This window comes from Gopherus evgoodei, chromosome 2, assembly GCF_007399415.2.
Source record: "Gopherus evgoodei ecotype Sinaloan lineage chromosome 2, rGopEvg1_v1.p, whole genome shotgun sequence".
Lineage (NCBI taxonomy): Eukaryota > Metazoa > Chordata > Testudines > Testudinidae > Gopherus > Gopherus evgoodei.
The window spans coordinates 78,190,590-78,215,254 of record NC_044323.1 but is presented as its reverse complement, the minus strand read 5'-3'; the positions used below and the strand labels follow the sequence as shown (position 1 = coordinate 78,215,254).

Genomic DNA, 24,665 nt, shown 5'->3' with positions numbered 1-24,665 from the left:
AAGTAATCATTCAATTTAATCTGAAAGTATCACAAGATCAGGAACTCATGCAAGATTTACAATACTCTGATTTGAGCTAGGCAGCTGCTACTGTGAAGAGAGACTCAGTGTTTCTTTATTGGGGCCTAATCCAAACCCAATGAGGTCAATGAAGAGATTCCTATGGGCTTTCATCAAGCCTTAGGTCTGCTTCCTGCAGAAGTCAGGAAGTTCAAGGCATTCAATGATTTAAAGAAAAAAATTTAAGTAGTTAGCCAACTCTTTAGAATTTTTAAAAAATCCATTCAAGAGAGTTATATTATCTGACTTGGTTCATCCACTTCTAGCAATACCACAAAACAGCACACTATTACAGGTAGAATGCTGTCCTTCTGTTGTACCTAAAGTACTGCACAGAATCTTTTCGGGGGAAATAAGGCAAAGCGCCACATTTATTGATAATAAATGTATCACTCGCATATATAATTACACACACAAGCACACTCCGTCTTGTTGTTGTTGTAGTAGTAAGATGAGGCCCGGAAACAAATTCTTGTGTCAGAGGCCTAGTCTGAGGCCTGAAGCCTGAACCAAAGTACTTCCGTGCACCGCTAAGCAAAAGCTGGGTTGTGAGCCAGAGGCAGGCCTCACTCACAGAAGTAGCGAGAAGAGGAACTTGTGCCAAGATGACATGAGGACACTCTATAGACATAACAAGGAACAGGCAATGCATCTTAAAAACAGGACAGCATGATGGATAGATCTGTTTGTCTGGAACAACATGATCAAAGGGGAAACAGCACCCTAATGAGCCAAGGGGCTGTACCTCAATACGTCAGTAAGGATGAGTAATCTGCCCTGTAACTGTATAAAAGTAGGTCCTGGAGTGCGCATCTTTGGCCAGCCTAGGGGGCAGTGGAAAGTCCCGCCACTGACTGAGCTGTGCCCATTGCCAGGGCGCACATATTCATAGTATGTCCTGTAAAGTCTATAGGAAACTATTACTGTGCTTCGTTTGACAATAAACCTGGCTCGGGTTCCTTCATACCTTACTAGAGTCTGTGGTCTTTGGGACTTCTCTCGGGGTCTGCCGTGTCAGCTATCTGTGCAGTGGCAGCACAGCACTTAAGAACTGTAGTTTGATCCTGCAACTCTTAATCTTTGAACACAGCAGCCTATGCACATGACTACCAAGCTGGCTTCTCTCTTTAGTTCTGCTTATAGCTGTATTAAAGAACTATATGAACTTTACCAGCACGGTATGAGAACTACAGAAAGTTAAGCTGAACTTTGCAAAGATTTACACGTACTTAACTTTAGATGTGGTACATACAGTTATGCATGTACATAGGTCTTTGCAAGATTAGGATCTTAAATTGCATATTCAATCCAATACCTTACTGAACTACACAAACATATCAAGTTCACCCTTCTTTATCAAAGAAGGAAATTATCTTCTCAATACACTGATTAGCAATAGATGTCTAAATCAAAATGAAAAATTCATATATTCCAAGACCAGAAAGGATCACAGTGATAATCTAATCTGACTTCAGTATAACACAGGCCACAGAATTAAATCAGGTAAGGAAGTTGAAGTGGAGATATTTTGGGGATACTTTTCTAACGAGTTGTTGTTTCCTTCTCTTTAATAGTAGCTTCAAGTTCTTCAAAGACTGATACTGGTCCTGCATAGTTGTTTGTTTCTATAGCTTCTAATTTCTTCTGATAGGCAGTTGGTAAGCCATTCTGTTTTGCACCCATACAGATAACCTACAATTAAAAGAAAAACTTTTAATATCACTTTTATTGTGAAGAATTAGATCACACAAACCTTTACTTGTGTAAAAATAGTACCATTTAAGGTGACAGGACTAAAACAAAACCCTATGTACACCCTACCTAACCAGAAAAGGGAAGGCAGCCAAAGACACTATGAAGACTACTAAAGAGCTCTCTAGTGCCAATATAATTAACCTGAAGCAGCTCAGATACTGCCAGGATAGGTACTAGGACAAACCCCCTAGGAGGCTATTGTGTAAAGCACTGAGAGATCAGGCACTTAACGATTCAATTAATACTCCTGGGGGAATTCTGCATCACTGTGCATGTGCAGAATTCATGTCCCCCACAGATTTCTTTTGACAGAAAAATGACATCTGACAGGGAAGCAAAGGGACGCTGCAAGAGCGGTCACATGCCCCTCCCTGGCAGCACAGGCAGGTTGGTTTGTGTGTCTGGACCAGCCAGTAGAGATGTAAATCTCCAGGGTGCTGGTGCATGTCCGACCATCCCTCTTACTCACTACTATAGCATGCTCAGTGTGGAGGGGCAGGGCTTCGAGGTGTTTCTGAGGTGGTAGGTGTAGGACAGGCTCTGTCCCTTCAAACAGAGCAGAATGTAGCAGCCTGCCTGCTTAGTGAATTCTTTCCTTTGTCTTTGTGAATGCCCCCAGAATATAAAACAGGTGTAAAAGTTTTAAGGCTCCTTTACTTTGCCAGAGTGGTATAAAGGACAGTATGGCCTTATAAATGCTTATGTTCCTTTAGTGATCAGAACTGGTCTCTCTTTTTGGACTGAAAAAAAATCTTATCAAAAATGTGTTCCAGGAATTGTTTTCTCCTTCCTTTTCTGGAGATGGTCACTAGCTAATATAAATTGAGAGAATTTGATTCCCCAGTCCTCACTTACTCTTCAGTTACCTATGATGTAACACAGCTGCATATTTGTTGACTAATAAGTAGAAATAAAGGGTGAAACCTATCACCATTACTATTAGGTATTTGAGGATTTCCTCCAATACTCCCTCCCTCCCATTCTCCATCCATTGTAGTGTAGTTTAATAAATTACCAAAATAATTGAAACCAGAGTGATTATAGTGCATTATTTTGACAAATAAAAAATATGCAGAATTTAAAAATTTTTGTGCACAAAAATTTTAATTTTTGTGGCACAGAATTCCCCCAGGAGTAAATTAATTTCCACCTTTAAGATATAGGATTTCAGTCTTCAACCAGCCTTAGCATAAGTTCTTCTAAGTGAGAAGTAATTATAACGCTTGAGTTATTAAAGAAAAATCCTGAGATGGTACACCAACAGCTGCTGGGTCTTTCTAATTTGAATGGACAGTAGTGAATATGACTAAGAACTACAGTAGCAAAGAAGCCATTTAGATTGAAAGACAGTTTCTCTACTGCTTATTTTACTGAAGCTTTCCTTCCCCCACATAAAATAAATGGAAGTGTGTGGTGTAAGCCAAAACTATTTATGGGAAGTGAAAAGAAAAAAAAATACAGGAAATTACTGGGGTGGAGGTTACAAAAATAAAAACTGCTTATTCCAGGTACCGAAGATACTACACACACACAGCACACTTAGTCACCGACACAGTCATATGGCATGAACAACCCTACCTGTCCTTTCATATAGGAAAAAAAAAGGTAGAAGAGAACCATAGGAAAACGAAGACGTATTAGAAAGAGAACACTTCCCTTACAGAAGGCAGTGTCAGAGTTGATGTGATTACAAAAAAGAGTAAAATTTGGTTTGAGCCCGACACTACAATTGTTTTGAGAGAGGGGAGCCAGTGAGAAAGGAGAACTGATAATTACCAATATATAACTGATATATATGCATGTTTTAAAAGCTCAGGCAGCAAGATACTATTGCGATGACAGACACTGCCTAGTAGGTTAAAAAGTGTATGGCAGAGAATTTAAATACACAAGCCAGGAAATTACAATTCCCGTAACAGTTTCAGTTTTGTCACAAAAAGCCATGACTAACTGTACATATGTAGTACAGTATTATATTACAGTGTATACAATTAGATGACTGCCTTGTAAAGTTTTACTTGTAAAGGGGTAATTTTGTTTGTCAAATAAAAGATCAGTTTTTCCATTATCTTGGTATACATTCAGTATGGCCAGGAGAGCCCCAGACGATATATAAATTATCAACCTTGATGTTTGTATTAGCATAGTTGTATTTCTTCAAAACAGCCCCAAAGATCTGTCTGGGAGAAAAATAAGGGGGAGTGATAGCTGGCTAGCGCACTAGGGATGCCTGGGTTAGCGTTCTTTAACAAACGAGATTCTGATCTTGCAATCTGATCCATATGGATTGACCCCTGGGTCAAAAGACGTGACATATGCATAGGGGTTATAGGATCAAGCCCAGTTAGTTATTTTCAGTAGAAAGTCACTATGGTAGCTTGTTGATTTTACCTGTAATTCCAATTAGCTAAACATTTCTAGACATGTAGTCACATCACCTCTGGGATAGGGCCTCAGACCTCACTAGCTAAGCAAGTCAGGACAGCTCAGTGCTTAGGCATACCTCCAAAAAGAGTCCATGTGCTGCAGAGTGGTGTTGGTGAACTTCGCACAGGGAACTTTTTCTTCCAAATCAGTACTAAATCGGGGGACACAGATCAGCGTACATGTCGCGCTCCCCGGCAGTACCCAGCCCAAGCCAGGGAAGCTAATGATCCAACCAGCAGTCCAAATTCAGTGATGAATCCGGATCATATGACACTTGAGGCACACTGCACATACCCTAAGACGAAGTACTAGACCAATGCCCCAGAAGAGTGTTACAGGGCCTATGATGCTGGAGATGTCAAGCCAAGATACTAAGTACCTTTAGTCATTAAAGAGTCTATCACACTTTTTTTTTTTTTTTTTTTTTTTTTTACAAGAGTGGAGATATTAATATCTATGTCCTTGCCAGATTCCAGGTGAGGACATTAAGTTCTGCCCACTAAAATTCCATTTGTGTTTAGTACAGTCATCTTTTCTATTCCAAACTATTTTGTAAAGTTGCTTACTGCTTTTGAGCAGCTGGTGCAAGCTCACAGGTGGCTGCAAATGTGTCAAGGAAGAAGCAATTCATGGATAAGAGCACATGCTTCACGAACTATAGCCCAGATTTACCTTCTGTTTAGTTTCACTGAAGTCAGCAGACTAACAATAGGGATGTATTGGTTTGATACATTTGGAAGTAATTGAAATGCTATTTTAAGGGACTCTGCTATATAGCAAATGCTGTTGTAAGAGACTATTTTAAATGGCAAGCAGTAATACAATATCCACTTCAGTTCACACTCTTTTTAGATGATGCCTACTTTTTTGTACTGTGGTGATGGGAGATCACAGACACAATCACTCATCTGATAACTTCGACAGGTCAGTATTTTTCCCTCTTGCGTTGGAATGTTAACTTCTATTGGAATGTAAATACCACCTGCAACTCCTTCTTGCCTGTAAAGAATCAAAAACATTTCCTTTCATTCTGAACCACCAATACAGGGGAGAAAACTAACATGTATTTGAATAGGTGAGTTTTAGCATGTTAAATGCAAGGTGGCTTTTTGGCTGCAGTACTGAATAATATTAATGTATTCCAATAATTTTGATCAATACTTGAATCTTGGAGTACTGAAATCAAAAAGTGAACAATACCATTGGCTTATTTTTTAGATCCAGAACAAATAGCGTAACAGCAAGTCTATCCCTGTAACCATGCAAGTTAACAGCAACATTACTTTCTGCACTTCTTGGAAATTGCTTAATGTTTGGTATATAAATAAAATTTGAAAATCCACAATATGCACACAACAAAATGATCAGAATTAAAAGACAATGCCAGAATCATTAAGTTCCACTTTGATAATGAAACTGCAAAATTTTACCTTGCCCTTTTAATTATTTTTAAACAGAGATAATTCTAAAGTGAGGAAACTCCCACAGTTCTTGGGCAAAGCACATCCTTGTGAACAATCCAGCACACCCATCGACATGCCCAGACCTTGTAGTTTGTACGTAGAACTTGCACAATAGCAATGAGCTACAAGATTGTATCGAGAACTGCCATAACTAGTTTCTTTCAAAAGAAAGATTTGCCCAAGGGCAGAGGGAAGAAAGTGGATTAAAAACACAGTGCTAAAACGTTAAAAGTAGTTTCTAATACAAATCTAAATAAATGGGCTGCAGTAATGGGTTCAAACGTCATGAGATCAGGGACAGAATTTAGATACGACAGTTAACTGCTTAGCTGAACACGATAGGTAAAAATGTGACCACTTAGAATACCCTGTCTAGGTTTTAGCACTATTTATCACAATGGTATCCGCGTATCTGACAAAATTATATTTTCAAATGAAAACAACATCTACTAGCAGAGTACGGCCCCAGCTGGCTCACTGCAGGCAGACCCATGTGCCACATGGAACTAACAGGAAGATTGCAGCCTACCAACAAACAGAATGTAAACTTTAGAAACAGATTTCTGGGTCATAAGGGGAAGAAAGATGAGAGGCCAATCGTGTCTTTTGCTGGGATTTAAAAGAAGAAGTGTCAGGTCAAACAAACTTATGAAATGTAAATTTTAAGCTAAGACAAAACCTCCAAAAATTTACAATCAAGAGAACTATCTCCAAGAAGTTTAATACCAAGGAAAGTAAAGACACAAAGATTCCTCTTCCTTGTTTGCAAACCCAAGAATTGTATTGCTTAGTTAGTAAATGAGGAACTAAAAGTGAAATTGACTATGCATTATGCAAAAACAGAAGTAACAAAGACTATTTTCATTGTTCATGCTGAGAAAAAGTGAACACAGTAAAAAGTAAAACTGGATTTTTCAGGTTTAATCATCCAACATAAAAGTTAATCTATTTTTAGCTATAACTATGTCCCAATCCTGCAGACACTTATGACTGTGTGCGATTACGAAGTGCAAACAGTCCCACTGATTTCAGGGCTATTTGATGTCTGTGCTTAACTCTACACATTTAAGGCTTTGTCTACACTAGCTCCTTTGTCAGCAAAAACTTGAGTCTGGCAGGAGTGTGAAACCCCCCCCCCCACACACACACCTGATCAACATACATTTCACCAACGAAAGTGATGTTGTGCACAGTGCTATGTCGGCAGGAGAGGCTCTACTGCCAACATCACTAACGCTGCTCGTTGGGGGTGGTTTAATTATGCTGGCAGAAGAACTCTCTCCTGTCAGCAAAGAGCAGCTACACAGGAGACCTTACATTAGCACAGCTGTAGCAGTACAGCTGTAAGGTCCATAGTGCAGACTGTGGGCTTGTCTACATCACAAAGTTGCAGCGCTGGTGAGGGGGTTACAGCGCTGCAACTTAGGAGGTGTACACATCTGCAGGGCATCACCAGCGCTGCAACTCCCTGTTTGCAGCGCTGGCCGTACTCCCGTTTTGTCTCGGGTGTAGAGGACCCAGCGCTGGTGATCCAGCGCTGGTAATCAAGTGTAGACACTTACCAGCGCTTTTCTTGACGTCCGTGGAATAAGCAGGTATCCCAGCATACCTGAGGAAGCCTCTGGTAATCAAGCTGGTCTCATTCCCCGGTTTGCTCTCGCGTTCCCCGAACCCCGGGCAAGCAGGTCTCCTTCCCTGCGGTTTGCAGGGTGGTTCGGGGAACGCGAGAGCAAACCGCGGCGAAGCTGGTCTCCTTCCCCGGTTTGCTCTCACGTTCCCCGAACCACCCTGCAAACCGCAGGGAAGGAGACCTGCTTGTTCGGGGAACGCGAGAGCAAACCGCGGCGAAGCTGGTCTCCTTCCCCGGTTTGCTCTCGCGTTCCCCGAACCCCCGTGCAAGCAGGTCTCCTTCCCTGCGGTTTGCAGGGGGGTTCGGGGAACGCGAGAGCAAACCGCGGGGAAGCTGGTCTCCTTCCCCGGTTTGCTCTCGCGTTCTCCGAACCTCCGTGCAAGCAGGTCTCCTTCCCTGCGGTTTGCAGGGTGGTTCGGGGAACGCGAGAGCAAACCGCGGCAAAGCTTGTCTCCTTCCCCGGTTTGCTCTCGCGTTCCCCGAACCTCCGTGCAAGCAGGTCTCCTTCCCTGCGGTTTGCAGGGGGGTTCGGGGAACGCGAGAGCAAACCGTGGCGAAGCTGGTCTCCTTCCCCGGTTTGCTCTCGCGTTCCCCGAACCCCCCTTGAAGCCGCCCAACAGCGCTGCAGTATGGCCACATCTAACACCACTTGCAGCGCTGGTTGCTGTAAGTGTGGCCACTCTGCAGCGCTGGCCCTATACAGCTGTACTAATACAGCTGTAACAACCAGCGCTGCAAAATTTTAGATGTAGACATACCCATAATGTAAGCCTTTACAGGATTGGGGCCATAGTCCTTAAAAGGACACTGACATGTTATCAGAATAAAAGCCAACGTAAGTATTTTAACAGGTAGAAATCCTGGTAATTAAATTATTTCTCAAGGACAAGGAATGCAGAAAAGGAAAAAGTTAATATTAACACATACAAAAAGTGAATTTTTAACATCTGATAAAAATAGTTTCCTATCGCTTTTTACTTCATGGTTACTCCATCATAATTATACCAGATCACTAGGAAGATGGGGTAGATAAAAACTAAGGCCTTGTCTACACTACAGAGTTGCAGCGCTGGTGAGGGGGTTACAGCGCTGCAACTTAGGTGGTGTACACACTTGCACAGCACGGCCAGCGCTGCAACTCCCTGGTTGCAGCGCTGGCTGTACACCCGGTCGAGCCTCGGGTGTAGAGGATCCAGCGCTGGATCACCAGCGCTGGTCAGCAAGTGTAGACACTCACCAGCGTTTTTATTGACCTCCGTGGCATAAGCAGGTATCCCAGCATACCTTAGAAGCCTCTCTGGTAATCATGCAAACTCCACTGCCCTGGGCTCACCTGACCCCTCCTTTAAATGCCCCGGGAATTTTAAAAATCCGCTTCCTGTTTGCTCAGCCAGGTGTGGAGTGCAATTAATCAATCAATCACTCAGCGACCATGCCTCCACGCACCAAACAAGCCCCAGCATGGACCAATGCAGAGCTGCAGGACCTCATTAGTGTTTGGGGAGAGGAGGCTGTGCAAGCACAGCTGTGCTCCAGAAGGAGAAATTATGATACCTATGGTCAGATATCGCAGTCCTTGATGAGAAGGGGTCATGAACGGGACGCGTTGCAGTGCAGGGTCAAAATTAAAGAGCTGAGGAGTGCTTACTGCAAAGCTCGTGAGGGAAATCGCCGCTCAGGAGCTGCCCCCACGACCTGCCGTTTTTACCAGGAGCTGGATGCCATACTTGGGTGTGACCCCACTGCCAATCCTAGGAGCATGATGGAGAGTTCAGAGCAGGGAGAAGTGGGGGAGGGTGTAGAGAACTGCGACAGTGAGGCTACTGGCATGGAGGGAGACACCCCCGAGTCCCAGTACACATGCAGCCAGGAGCTATTCTCAAGCCAGGAGGAGGCTAGCCAGTCGCAGCAGCTGGAAGTTGCTGGTGAGGAAGAAGCAGAGGATCGTGCTCGGGGTAAGCAGATTTTTATGTTTTGGGAAAGGACGGTTTGGGTTATGGCTGCCTGCATGCATGCCTAAACGTGGAATAGCCCATTGATTTGCTCTATCACGTCTCTGTAATCTGCCTCGGTAATCTCTTGAAATGTTGCTGCAAGAGCGTTTGCAATTTGCTTTCTCAAGTTGATCGGGAGAGCCACCGTGGTCCCTGTCCTGGTCAGGCTAACTCGTCCGATCCACTGTGCAGCGAGGGGTGGGGGGACCATGGCTGCACACAGGCAAGCTGCATAGGGGCCAGGGCGGTATCCACATTCCTGTAGAAGACCCTCCCTCTCTTCCCAGGTAACACGCAGCAGTGATATGTCTGGCAGTAGGAAACCCTGTTGAGAGTTTAGGGATAATTGAGTGCAGGGCGCCAGGTTCGCGTTTCCCCAGCCCATGGCACTCTGTTTTTAACCCCCCCCAAGCACGTAGGCAGCCGCGCGGTGCGCTCCTGTGTTCCCCACCCACCCTCCCAGCATGTAAGCATCCACGCGGTGTGCTCCGGTGTAAGGCATCCCCCCTCCCCCAAGCAGGCATCCAGCACCGCGGTGTGCTCCGGTGTAAGGCACCCCCCCTCCAAGCAGGCATCCAGCACCGCAGTGTGCTCCTGTGTTCCCCACCCCCCCTCCAAGCAGGCATCCAGCACCGCGGTGTGCTCCTGTGTTCCCCACCCACCCTCCAAGCAGGCATCCAGCACCGCGGTGCTCCCCCCCCCCTCACCAGCAGGACGGCGTGAACGCGGACCAAAGAACACCCCCCCCCCCCAAGCAGCTAGCTCACTACCTTCCTGTTCACTACTGTCCCCTCTTCAGGACACCACCTACCTCCTGTACCCACTGCTGATAAACCCTAGTGACCCATTGGTCAATTCCCACTCCCAAGGGGAAATCGGGGCAAAACCACTCACCCCATTGCTCGCCATGACTTAGCTTGCCTGCCCTCTCTGTGTTATGTGAGGTATGTGAGAAGGATGCTACCAAAAGTCTAAAAAGTCCTTCAACGTGTGATAATAAACAATGTAGCCTCTGTGTATTACATGGTTCTCTCTCTCTTTTTTCTAGTGACCTTGACTACTGCAGCCGGATCACCGGCCTCACGTGGGTTGCAGAACTTGAACGGAATCCTAGAAAATCAAAAGAGGAATTGATCAAATCTGTTATGAGCCACTACAACAGAGAAAGTAGGAAGACACAGGAATGGAGAGAGAAGACCTATGAATGGAGAAACAGTGTACATGAATGGAGGCAAACAGAAAGCAGGACAAAGGAATTGTCTGCAAAGAAAACCACAAAGCAGATTATAAGCCTCCTGGCTCGCCAAACTGAGTCTTTCGAGTTTATTGTAGCCATGCAGGCAAATATGTACCGTGGTAACTCACAGCCCTCCCAAAGCCCTCTTCCTTGTTCCCCAGTATTTCCACAAAACACCTTTCTCCAGCAGCCAGTTCCTTATCATCTCCAGCTGCCCCCAACACCTGTACGATCACCTACCAGCCCTGATAACTATAATTCTTACCCTATTCACTCCACCCCCATTATTCTGCAGCATAGTAATCCTGAAGTGCAGCAGACATTGAATAGTGATCAAAATAGGACATATTCAAACCTGTGAATGTACAGTCCACCACCCCAACCCCCTTGCCTGTTATGTACTGTATGTTGAATAAAGTTTTTTTTTCTTTTTCACTATGTTATATTGTTGCTGGAAGTGGTAAATATTATACACCAAGGTAAAGCAAAGCACATCAAATGCATCAAACATTACTGTTGGCTCTCAGCATCAAATTGCTCCCTTAAAGCACCCCTAATCCTTGAAGCCCTTTCCTGGGCCTCCCTATTAGCCCTGCTCTCTGGCTGAGCAAACTCATTCTCCAGGCGTCTAACCTCGGAGGTCCATTCCTCACTGAATCTTTCACCCTTCCCTTCACAAATATTATGGAGGGTGCAGCACGCGGATATAACAGCGGTGATGCTGCTTTCCATCAAATCTAGCTTCCCATAAAGACACCTCCAGCGAGCTTTCAAACGGCCAAAAGCACACTCCACAGTCATTCTGCACCGGCTCAGCCTGTAGTTGAACCGGTCCTTGCTCCTGTCAAGCTTCCCTGTATATGGTTTCATGAGCCAGGGCATTAAGGGGTAAGCGGGGTCTCCAAGGATCACAGTGGGCATTTCGACGTCCCCTACTGGGATCTTGCGGTCTGGGAAAAAAGTCCCGGCCCTCAGCCTCCTGAACAGGGAACTGTTCCTAAAGCTGCGTGCATCGTGCACCTTTCCAGGCCATCCTGAGTAAATGTCAGTGAAACGCCCACGGTGATCCACAAGCGCTTGCAGAACCACGGAGAAATACCACTTGCGATTAACGTACTCTGATGCCAGGTGGGGTGGGGACAGAATAGGAATATGCGTCCCATTTATTGCCCCTCCACAGTTAGGGAATCCCATTTCTGCAAAGCCATCCACAATGTCCTGCACGTTCCCAAGAGTCACGGTTCTTCTTAGCAGGGTGCGATTAATGGCTGTGCAAACTTGTATCAGCACCATTCCAATGGTAGACTTTCCCACTCCAAACTGGTTCGCCACCAATCTGAGGCAGTCTGGAGTTGCCAGCTTCCAGATTGCAATAGCCACCCGCTTCTCCACTGGCAGGGCAGCTCTCAATCTCGTTTCCCTGCGCCACAGGGTAGGGGCGAGCTCAGCACACAGTGCCATGAAAGTGGCTTTTCTTATCCGAAAGTTCTGCAGCCACTGCTCGTCATCCCAGGCTTGCAGGACGATTTGATCCCACCACTGAGTGCTGGTTTCCCGAGCCCAAACGCGCCGGTCCACGGAGCTGAGCACATCTGTTACTGCCACAAGCAATTTACTGTCTTCACAGTGAGGCGATTCAATATCATCGTCTGACTCCTCACTGTCACTGTCGCTCTCACTGTCACTCTCACTTTGCAGCTGAAGGAATAGCTCCACTGCCAAGCGCGATGTGCTGGCAACATTCATCAATAAGGTCATCAGCTGCTCAGGATCCATTTATAACAAAAAGTCGCAGAAAAAGCGCTGTAGAATCACAATGCCACCAAACTGCTCGGAATGTGTAGCAAAGCACCACGGGGCGTTGGAACAGGAAGCGGAAAGACACTCACACTTCCTTCCCCTTCCCACAAGCCACAGCGCCGAAATGGGACAAGGTGCTCTGTGGGATAGCTGCCCACAATGCACCACTCCCAACAGCGCTGCAAGTGCTGTAAATGTGGCCACACTGCAGCGCTGGTTGCTGTAAGTGTGGCCACTCTTCAGCGCTGGCCCTATACAGCTGTACTAACACAGCTGTAACTACCAGCGCTGCAAAACTGTAAGTGTAGACATACCCTAAGTATCTAGTGAAAAGACTAGCATTGTTTTTTTAAATCATGTTTTCTTTATAGGTCATAAAGAAGCAAGAGGACAAATCCAGTTTCTTTCCTTTTGAAGATCACCTTTAGGACCTATTCATGAACTGTCAGAGGAGCAAGCCAGCAATGATAATGCCCATCCTGTAACTTTTCTGTTGAGTTAGAACAACTGAGTTTCCAGAGCAGCCAATCAGGTACCTTTCACTAACATTAAAAGTGATTAAAAAGTAAGAGCAAGTGATTTAAAACTCCACAATACAAATTACAATTATTTATCAGTCAACCTATTCTTTCCTGACAGTGCTGGTAAGGGCAGTATCTTCCCTCACAGACAGAAATAGTTATGGGATCTTTAGCTCTGTGAAGTATTTTAGGTTTCAGGCACGCATGGCAAGTTAAGATGTTGTACAAAAAAGAGACAGGATCTTATAGTATGATCACTAGAGAGAGCAGTAAGGTGCAGAGAAGAAAGTGAGGACTTCTCCCCAGTGAGAAGTACACAAGGTAATTTACTGCTCAGATTTAATCTAATTTCAATGTCTCCAAACTAAACTTGGAAACAATTTTATTCCTCAAATCCTGAATGATCCTGTGGGGTGCTTAAGTCAGTGGTGGCTGAGAGCACTCACCCCTTGCAGATTCAGACTCGTTACATCCCATTAATGCGCAAGTTGAAATTTCAGTTTTATAGACTAGGCCACTAAGAGCTGTAATAAAACAAGAAGTACAGAGCTCTGGCCAAAGTTTCCAAACAGTGTCTAAAGTTGGGCCCCTAAATTCTAATCCATGCATCTGACAAAGTGGGTATTCACCCATGAAAGCTCATGCTCCAAAACATACAGATCTGTTAGTCTGTAAGGTGCCACAAGATTCTTTGCTGCACCCCTTTGATACCTAAATCCTTAAGGCACCTGCAAAAGAGGGGGATGATTTTCTGAGGTTCTTAGCCATGTACTGCCTCAGTGCTCTCCAGCAGGCAATTTGATAGGTGACAGAGCTATCTAAGTTATCACTGAATGAGGGCAGGACAGGTTTACATTGGGAGGGATAACTGAATCATCACAAAAAGAACAGGAGTACTTGTGGCACCTTAGAGACTAACAAATTTATTTCAGCATAAGCTTTCGTGGGCTACTGCCCACTTCTTCGGATGCATAGAATGGAACACACAGACAGGAGATATTTATACATACAGAGAACATGAAAAGATGGAAGTATGCATACCAACTGGAAGAGTCTAATCAATTGAGATGAGCTACTGTCAGCAGAATAAAAAACCCTTTGAAGTGATAGTTGAGATGACCGATCACAGGTTTCAGTGGTAGCTGTGTTAGTCAGTATCAGCAAAATATATATATGGAGGAGCCTGTGTGGCACCTTAGAGATTAACAAATTTATTTGGGCATAAGCTTTTGAGGACTAGAACCCAGTTCAGATATATGAAGTAAGAAACAGGAGCAGGTATAAATACATGAAAGGATGTGGGGTGCTTTACCAAGCATTAAGTCAGACTAACGAGATAAATCAATTACAGCAGGATACCAAGGGAGGAGAAATAACTTTTGAAGTGGTAAGAAAATGGCCCATTACGGACAGTTGATAAGAAGGTGTGAGTAACAGTAGGGAGAAATTGGTATTGGGGAAATTAAGTTTAGGTTTTGTAATGACCCAACCACTCCCAATCTTTATTCAGGCCTAATCTGATGGTATCCAGTTTGCAAATTAATTCCAGTTCTGCAGCTTCACATTGGAGTCTGTTTTTGAAGTGTTTTTTGTTGAAGAATTGCCACTTGAGGTCTATTACTGAGTGGCCAGAGAGGTTGAGGTGTTCTCCTACTGGTTTTTGAATGTTATGATTCCTGATGTCAGATTTTGTCCATTTATTCTTTTGCATAGAGACTGTCCGGTTTGGCCAATGTACATGGCAGAGGGGCATTGCTGGCACATGATGGCATATATTCCCCTGTAGATGTGCAGGTGAATGAGCCCCAGATGGTGTGGCTAGGTCCTATGATGATGTCCCTTGAATAGATATGTGCACAGAGTTGGCACCAGGGTTTGCAACAGGGTTTAGTTCCTGGGTTGGTGTTTTTGTTGTGTGGTGTAGTTGCTGGTGAGTATTTGCTTCAGGCTGGGGGGGCTGTCTGTAAGCGAGGACTGACCTGTCTCCCAAGGTCTGTGAGAGTGAGGCATCGTCCTGGAGGATAGGTTGTAGATCCTTGATGACGCGCTGAAGAGGTTTTAGTTGGGAGCTGTAGGTGACGGCTAGTGGCTTTCTGTTACTTTCTTTGTTGGGCCTGTCTTGTAGTAGCTGATTTATCAGTATCCTTCTAGCTCTGTCAATCTGTTTCTTCACTTCACCAGGTGGGTATTGCAGTTTTCAGAACGCTTGATAGAGATTCTGTAGGTGTTTGTCTCTGTCTGAGGGATCAAAGCAAATGCGGCTGTTTCTTAGAGCTTGGCTGTGGACAATGGATCGTGTGATGCTGTCTGGATGAAAGCTGGAGATATGTAGGTAAGTATAGCGGTTAGTAGGTTTCCAGTATAGGGTGATGTTTATGTGACCATCGCTTAGTAGCACTGTAGTGTCTAGGAAGTGGACCTCTTGTGTGGACTGGTCCAGGCTGAGGATGATGGTTGGGTGGAAATCATTGAAATCTTGGTGGAATTCCTCAAGGGCCTCCTTCTCCTGGGTCCAGATGTCATCAATGTAGCACAAGTAGAGTAGGGACATAAGGGGACGAGAGCTGAGGAACCATTGTTCTAAGTCAGCCTGACATCAGGAATCATAACATTCAACACCCAGTAGGAGAACACTTCAGTCTCCCTGGTCACTCAATAACAGACCTCAAGTGGCAATTCTTCAACAAAAAACTTCAAAAACAGGCTCCAACATGAAGCTGCAGAACTGGAATTAATTTGCAAACTGGATACCATCAGATTAGGCCTGAATAAAGACTGGGAGTGGTTGAGTCATTACAAAACCTAAACAAATTTCCCTAATACTAATTTCTCCCTACTGTTACTCACACCTTCTTGTCAACTGTCTGTAATGGGCCACTCTCTTACCGCTTCAAAAGTTATTTTTCCTCCCTTGGTATCCTGCTGTTAATTTATGTATCTTGTTAGACTGACTTAATGCTTGGTAAAGCACTCCACATCCTTTGAAGTATTTATACCTGCTCCTGTATCTTTTACTTCAGACATCTGATGAAGTGGGTTCTAGCCCATGAAAGCTTATGCCCAAATAATAGAATATCAGCGTTGGAAGAGACCTCAAGAGGTCATCTAGTTCAACCCACTGCTCAAAAGAGGACCAATCCTCAGATTTTTACCCCAGTTCCCTAAATGGCCCCCTCAAGGACTGAACTCACAACCCTGGGTTTAGCAGGCCAATGCTCAAACCACTGAGACATCCCTCCCCCGCAATGAATAAATAAATAAATTTGTGAGTCACTAAGGTGCCACAAGAACTCCTCGTTGCTTTTTGCTGAATCACAGTTCCCATGCTGCTCATTTAACTGCCACAAGAGATTCCTATTCTGCTCCCTAGTTAATTCATAGTTGGGACTAACTTCAAAGTGAACATTTTGAAATCTGTTGCAAACTTAGGAAATTGCTATATAAGTGGCTTTTCCAAGAGCTCCCTTTGCTAGCATTGGAGAGCTTGTTCTCTACTGCCTCCTGCTAGAGCCCAAGATGAAGTCCCAACATGATGCTCATATCAGTCTATTGACATAGAAATCACAAAGTCAAACTCAGTATCATCTCCTCTCCACCGCAGGACAAAAGAGATAATCGGCTGCAAAGACAGAAAACCTTGCCTCAAAGAGCTTTATTAGCAAATATGGAAAGATGACAATTTTTAGTGACTGACATGAATTTAAGTTCAGTCCAGCAGTTCAGAATCCCCTTCTCACATTAAAACCTCTCTTTAAAGTTGTTTTGCTTCTCAAGTTAAAGCAATGTTAAGTTTATCAGCTTCTAACGCATTAGAGATAATTTTGGAGTTAAATTTGTGTTTCAGAATCCAATGTGTTCTCCCTTATCCAAAACAAACCCACCACACTGATTATTGAAAAATAACCATTGCATTTGGCTTGCTTTCTAAAGTGACAAGACATTAAAATGCACCTACTTATCCAGCGAATTTAAATTGCTAGTGTTCATTTTCCATACTACTCCCCACACTTCGTCTCCAGGGCTTTGAACAATGGTAGCTGTACCTCCATGCCAGTAAGAGCTTGCTTTGCCTTGATGACTGCCAAAAACGAGTTTAAAATCCTGCAAATTAAACCAACACAAATGATCAATTCCTACTTAAACTCAGCGATTTGGGTTTTCTTAACAAAGTACTAGCTTAAGCAAAGTCTACAAGAAGAGCCAGCATAGCCACAAGGAAGGAAGTCACTTTTCCTTCATTAAGGATGTGATCCAGCTCCCACTGCAATCAACTGGTTACTTTCTGCAGACTTCAATGGGAGTTTCAGCAGGCCCCATGAAAAATAAGGAGTTTGGGGAAGGAAGAAAGGTATGGTAGGTTCATTTTTAGTGACGATGAGCTGCATTGTGAAATTTGGCCCAGATCTGGGTACATCTCTATATTTTAGGCCAAACAACTGACAATTCTCCTAAAGAGATGCTAGAAAATGAGACTGGCAGAGAAAGAGCCACAACCTCATCGCAACGTAATAGACACATTCTACATTAAATACAATACAGTAACATTAAAGGGATGTCAGTGACTTTCTGAAGTTAAAATCCTGTTTCCGTAATGGTTTTCTGCTGCCCTTCAAAGGTTTAGAAGGGTTTTTGGGTGGGCCTGAGAGCCACAGCACCAAACCTGTTACGGCCAAGTACTCCTCTTTGTCCCCTTCCTCTCTGTGTACATGCCTTTCAGCTGCTTATTCCTGCTCAGCTTATGGTGCTGCTTTTACCCAGGAACACCCTCTTGAAGGAAGTAAGGAAGAGCATGCATCTGTGCTGCCCCGAGCAGGGCATGTGAGAAGTCATCCTGCTAGCATATGAGAAAAGAAAGGAACTGAAATTGACCAACAAAAGTGAGTAGGCAGAAAATGCTATCAAATGCACAAAGTAAACTGAAAAAAAAAGTTTCTAATTCTAATTCTTCAGTTACCTGTAAAAACAATAGGTGAGAGACTTCTAAGAGATATTTTCTTTTTTTTTAAAAAACCTGCTGTAGGTACAAAATTGAGATTCTTTTAGAACTCATACACCTCCTGTTCTCACAAGTAAAACCTAATTTTATTGTAAAGCAGGGGTTTCAAAGTCCCAGCCCAAGGGCCATCTGTGGCCTGATAACCTCCTCACTGCTCATGCAGAGGAGACGCATGCAGCCAGCCATGCTGCCTGGCTCTGTCTGCTACAGGTACCGCCCCTCACAGCTCCTATTGGCTGAGGGAGAGGGACAGAGATATCATCACTAGTTGCCAGGTTCAGTCAGCCATGGAGGCATTACTTTTTTCCCCACAGTGAATATAAACAAGTCAAACTACAACTATCTGATGCACACCTTGCTGCAACCCTGAAGGTTTCAACTGCTCAGTCACTGAGGCCAAACATCAACAAACTGAGAGAACTGAAGCGCTGCCAGGTGTCTAGCAAACAGCAAACACACTCTGGCAGGCGAAGAATTTTATAAAGTTATATGACACTTCTTTTAGTTCTAAGAAGTTCTAAATAAAGAACACAATAGAAACATTTTCTTTTCCGAACACCATCTTCAGTGACATTATTGGCCCGCTGGGAGGATTTGAGGACTGGCACTAGTCCTATGGTAAACTAAGTTTGAGACCCCTGTTATAAAATTTCCTGTAAAATAAAATACAGTAAAACTTTTCCTCCTATTTTTTTCAGTTTTACTTTGTGCATCAAACAGCACTCGGCACATCATGGAAACGGTGAGTGACTAATCAGTTGTCAGCCAGTTTCCAGTTTGTGTGGGCTTTTCATCCAGCAGCCCTGTAGAGTGACATTCTAAAGAAAAGTAAGAAAATGTAATTGTACCAACATCAATGACTGGATCACTCAAGAACAAGCAAAGTTTGTTCAACTACTTTTAAGTTGTGACCCCCTCCTTTTTTTAAACTGACTATATTTCAGATTTTGAAGTCCCTTTAAAGTGTTTAATTATGTTAAGGTTTGTAATTTCTGAAGTGAGCTACCTCTTACAGATCTTTAAAAATATTTCTGAAATTTGAAGGGCTTAAAAAAAAAAATCAAGTGTACACTTTGGAGCTTCTTCTCTGATTTTCAATAAGCCATGAGGATGCAACAGGTGGTTTTGCAAAATATGCCCCATATATGAAAGAGTGCAACTAAACCGTCCGAAAAGCAACTTTTCTCAAAGTGCTCTCTAAAACAGAAACATACCTACATGAACGCTAATCGTCAGCCATTCTATGACTTGCTACAGAGTGATTTCAGAGTGTAAGACTCCAGGCTAGATCCTGCAAACTCTCAAGCATGAGTAACAGTATGCACACCAGTAGTCCCACCGAAGTCACGGGCATAAAGTTACAGACATGGGCAAATGTTTGCAGGATTGAGCCCTTCTTCCCTTAAAGAGGTGGTCTTTCTGTTTTTACAGAATTGAGCACATTGATGATACTCTAATAAAAATTAATTATTTTTCCAATTGTTTAAGCTTTTCCTGTTTTAAGACCACTTTGGACTTGATTCTGCTCAACCCCTCCAGTGCCTATGAGAGTTAACAGCAATAAAGGCTCTTGGCACTACTTGGGCTCATGCCCTTCATTTTTTTGCCTCTCTCCTAAATGCTGATCCAATTTTAGTTGTCTGTTGCTTGCGTTCCTTATTTTCTCTTGTTCATTTACCATAACTACTCATGTCCACTCCCTGAGCCCCACCCCCAAAGTTCAGATTGCTTCATTTTTACACACTGCTGTCTTGCTTCTCTCTGAGAAAGCTAACACTCCTGTTCAGCATCCTTAACCTTTTATTTCAAGGCTGGTTTTGTCTTGCTAGCCGTACCTGGTTTCACTGTACAGAAATTACCAGAGGTCAATTGTTAATCTAGGTAGTGCCTTTTCATTCCGAGATCTCCGTTCTTTTTGAATCACAATATAACTGAATCAGTATGGAGCAGTGGATAAAAGGGAGCCTGTGTTAGCACACTGTACAGCTATGACATCGGTCTGTTCTAAACCACCAGATATTGAGAGCCAGATCGAACAAGTTCACATGCTTTGCTACATAATACACTTACTGCATAACCTGAAAGTAACAAATTGAAGGCTGCAATTGGGCATGAAGTCTTCACACAACATTCTTTTGCTAGAGATACTGCACTTGGCTACTTTCAACTCCTCCTTCAGAGCCTGATCCTGCCAGGTGCTGAGAAGCCTCTGATGTGCTGAGCATTTTTGACTTGTCAGTGATATTTGAAAGTGCTCAGCATTTCAGATGATCAGGCGCTAATTGCCAGAAGACTGGTGGTTGAATGAGTACACTTATGACCACATGCTAGATACTGATCACAGTAATCTTTGGAACTTTCAGACTCCCTCTGATAGAGTTCGTCTTTCCCTCCAGTTGGCACTAGACCACCATACACAAGTCATTCAAATAGATATGTTGATATAAACAAAAAATGCAACTGTTAAGATCTTTTATACTGTAAGTCTAGATCAGTGGCTTAAATCTGAATGAGCAAGGTAGTTTATTTAACTGTCATGGAGACTACATTAACTTCTTACACAAAAGTGCTTTAAACAATAAATACTGTGTAAGAAAACTTTATACACGAACATTTGATAGCTGTTTAACAAATTCCATGAAAATTTAGTAATACATCCCAGCTGCTAAACCATTAAGATTACTGTATCCCAAAATTATGGAAGGTACGTTCACTAAAACCATGTTTACATTTACAAGCTTACAGTGGCACAACTGTACCGATGCAGCTGTGCCACTGTAAGAGTGCTTGTGTGGCTGTGTTATGCTGATAGGAGAGAGCTCTCCTGTCGACATAATAAAACCAGCTCAACGAGCGGCGGTAGCTATGTCCACAGAAGAGCATCTCTGGCTGACATAGTGCTGTGCACCTGAGTGACATAAGCGCTCATGGGGGTGTTTGTCACACTCCGGACTGACAAAAAAAGTTTTGCTGACATAAGTATTAGTGTAGACATGGCCTTAGTTTGGTGATTAACATTAAAAGGGATACTTTCAGCTTAAGTCAGACATTGTAAACAAGTCAATTTCATTACCTAGATTAGTAGTAAAATCTGAGGTCAAAGTAAAAATTATTTAAAAAAAAACCTTGCGTCACTATCATCCATTTACCTTTTGCCTCTCTCTTAGTTTGGAGAGCAGTCACTTTCACATCGCTAGCGCTATAGACACCTGGGTTTCAGATGCGCAAGGGAAGGTATATTTGTTGTTAAAGCAACTATTTGCATGGGAATGTATTTTTAAAAACTATGGAAACATTAAAAAAATCAAAACAAATTGTAACTGTTATTTTATGACAAATTTATGAGTGATTGTATTGCCTGCAGATGTCAGATAGTGATAGTATTGGCTTCAGCTGAGGTTAATAGGCTTTCCCAACAAGGCTTTGTCAGTGCATTTCAACCCTAACTTAAATATGCACAAATAATCCACTCACACTTCCAGTGAAACCAGCAAAATAATCATGTTTTTGCAAGAAATGTGAAGTTTTAGTTCACTGATGAAAACTCCCTTTATACCCAGACAAGACAGCATAAGAAGCCTTGAACTGTGCTAGGCCTGGCTCTGAAAGAGACTACGCATGATCTTAGCTCGCCGAGAGCCGAAAAAACCACCCCTCTTCCTGGGGAAGGAGAGGCTTGCACCCATCTATTTATCTGCCAGGGAACCGAGCTGTCCCAGTTTCCTTTCAGCCACCAGTTTGTCCAGGACTCCAGGACAAAACTGCAGAGTAAGTCATTCCAGCCTCAGTGAAATTTGTTGAAATTTGTGTGCAACACCACTTTGAGTAGCAGAACCACTTTGAGTAGCAAAGAATACCACATATATTACAATACTGAGGCATAAGAAAAATGAAAAGTTAGTAACTTGTTGGACTAAAGTAAATATTTCTGATTCTAAGAGTTTACCTAGCTCCTAATAAAAAATGTTGTTTAATAATCTCTCTCTTTCAGAGCTCTCATTTGCATCTTTTGGCGCTCTTTATTCTAGCATATGACGTCCTAAACCAGCATTCTCAATTCAGCCAAACTCTTATTGGTTTCAGTGAGTTCTCTCTCAGGAAGAAGTGCCCTTATGTAGCAAAATATTTTTCCAAGGAGTTCGCTGAAGTCTTCATTGCATTACACTTTATGCTGCTTGATAATTTAGATCCCGCTTAAAGGACAACTTCAGCACAATTTTCCTCATTGTTAAAACAATGTTTGATCTGCTAACACTGGTTGTTTTAAAAAAAAAATGCAACTCCTAGCCAGTCAGGATTTGTGGACTTTTAGACATTCCATTATTATTTCTGAGATTCATTCAAAGGGTTAATGCAAAGATCTTCACCAAAACTGATTCCAGTCTGCCCCCTGGAGGATAAGCTACACAACACTGACTCTGGATCCAATATTGACTGGATACCCAGTTTTAGATGCACTTAAGAAATGAGAAGTTCACAATATTAGCCAAGATGACTGGAAAACTTGACTTTGGGGGCAATGTGGTTACATTCAAAATGTTAAACAGATTAGAATTGATAAATAAAAAGCAGAATTATGAAGGGTAAGGGATAATCTTGTTAGAACACTGGACATGAAGTCAGGAGATCCGGGTTTTACAAAAATTCTGGCTCTGCCGTGAGCTTCCTGGGTGACCCTGGGTAAGTCACTTTAAGACTTTATGCCTCTGTTTCTTCATCTCTAACCATGGGCATAATAATGTTTCTCTCATTCATACATATAAGACTAAATTGATTAAATGTTTGCCAAGTGCTTTGAGAGTCTCCAGTGCCAGTATTATATAAGTGTTAAGCCCCTCCCAGATACTGTAAGCACTTAGAACTAGGGTGACCAGACAGCAAATGTGAAAAATCGGGACAGGGGGTGGAGTGGGGGTAATAGGAACCTATATAAGAAAAAGACCCAAAAATTAGGACTGTCCCTATAAAATCAGGACATCTGGTCACCCTACTCAGAACTTTTCCAGTTACATGTGCTTGGTGCCTGGAGTGTCCCTGAAAAGAGTATTTTCAATTCAGGTAGCCTATGAAGCAGTGAGATGAAGGCAGCAGCAGCACTACTCAGGTAATGTTCATACATGAGCTTAGAGCTTCCCAAAGTGTACTTCAATATTCTACAAGCTTAAAAATAAAATTAAGTGTTAGTGAAATGTAATAAACATTTTCCCTAATGTAGCAGCTATGCCTCCTCTCCAAATTCCTGAAACTATAACTAAAACACAGATTAAGGCTAAATTTGTTTGGCACATATAAAGGAAAGAGCAAAGAATGGACAATACAGGGTTCCATCTCTTCCATAGATACAGACCTGCAAGTTGGCTACAGCATAGAAAGTGGCAGTTGGGTTTTTCAGCAGGATCCTCTCCCGAAGCAGGTTACTGCCATAAGCAAAATACAGGAAACTGTCCTCCCCACAGGTACTAACTCCCAAACCACCACTCAATCTGGTACAAACACAGCTCCTGGGAGTCTCCATCTACCATACAGAGAATAATAAGAAAGCAAGTGTTAAAGGAAATCTCAACAGTGTTGATGAACTCTACTTATACCTCTCCTCACTTCCCCTGGTCTTGTGGCTTCCGTGGCTCCTTCACCATCTTTCTTGAATCAACTACACCCCCATTTGCCCTTCCCCTTTGCTCCTGTTCTCTCAGTGGCTGCTCCCCTGGCTTATAAACATCCACTTTGGTGCGGATGGAAGAGTAAAAGCATATTTAGGCTGGAAAAGTCTTAACTAGGCTGCCTCTAAGGGCGGTGGTGGCGCCCATCGCACTGCTGGGGACAGAGCCGTGGAGAACAGTCAGGATCAATGCCTCTGCGAGAAGGCCCACATGCCTGCTCCGGCTACAGGTGTCTCTTGATAGCCGCCCCAGGGCTAAAGGGGAGCTCCAGCGCGGTGCAGGGCGGTTCTCTGCCCAGGCAGCTTTCACAGCTCAGGCAGGCGACCCCCGCCAGCAGCCACGGTGAGCGGCGCTAGGTCCGTGGCTCCCCACACCAGCGCTGCGCTCCCCGGGGCGCTGCAGCCCCAGGGCGGGTAGGGAGAAGGAGAAGCCGGGCGCTGCCGGGGGACACCCCAGGGCGCCGCACAGCTGCCTGCCCGGCGCTGGGGCTGCCCCGCGATGAGCGGCCCGGGCGGCGGGGACCAACCTCACCTCCCGACCAGGAGGGCGCCGCGTAGCTGCCGCTGGAGCAGAAACAGCTGATCCCGCAGCAGAGTGACGGCTACTGCACCGCAAGGAATGTTTCACTTACGGTGTACTGCGCATGCTCAGTACGTGTAGCGCTAAGTTCTATACGTAGCATATTTCTACGCGGAACAGTAGCCTTCACTCTGCGACATAACAGCGCTCCCCATTGGCCCAGTACCCTGCCGGCAGGCAGCCGCTCCTGATTGGCCGCCTCCCCGAGAACGTCCCCAGAGTGGCTGGATGGAGCGGGACAGAGTGACGTCGAGAGGACGCTCCGCCCTCTGGCGACCTGTTCCTTGTGGACTGCTGGCCTAGCCTCAGGGCTGTGAAGGGGGCGGTGCCAGGTGGAGGGGAGACGCTGGTGGAAGTGGGGCCTGGTGCAACGGTGGGGAGGAGCGGGGCTACTGTTACCTCACTGCTAAGGGCAGGCACTGGACGCATTGAAATCCGGCAGTGAGCCTTGCCAAGTGATGCACAGCTGGAAAAATAATGCCAGATAGGTGTGTAGAACTGTGGTGTGTAAATTCACCATCACTGCTCCAGAGAGATTTTGGC

At 44.0% G+C, this 24,665-nt stretch overlaps 1 protein-coding gene across 5 annotated transcripts; it reads right to left on the bottom strand.

Moving 5' to 3' along the window:
• Positions 1-848: 848 nt before the first annotated feature.
• On the bottom strand, positions 849-24,261 carry GGCT (gamma-glutamylcyclotransferase). 5 transcript variants are annotated; one of them, XM_030551051.1, is made up of 5 exons: positions 24,175-24,261; positions 23,231-23,398; positions 16,843-16,988; positions 5,106-5,241; positions 849-1,752 (listed from the first exon to the last, which is right to left on the bottom strand). In XM_030551051.1, the coding sequence occupies exons 1-5, from the start codon at positions 24,223-24,225 to the stop codon at positions 1,603-1,605; spliced, it is 651 nt and encodes a 216-aa protein (XP_030406911.1). In that variant the 5' UTR covers positions 24,226-24,261; the 3' UTR covers positions 849-1,602. The 5 variants fall into 5 exon arrangements, with proteins under 5 accessions (XP_030406911.1, XP_030406914.1, XP_030406913.1 ...); XM_030551054.1 differs by lacking the exon at positions 24,175-24,261 and adding an exon at positions 24,070-24,168; XM_030551053.1 differs by lacking the exon at positions 24,175-24,261 and adding an exon at positions 24,075-24,168.
• Between the last annotated feature and the right edge of the window lie 404 nt (positions 24,262-24,665).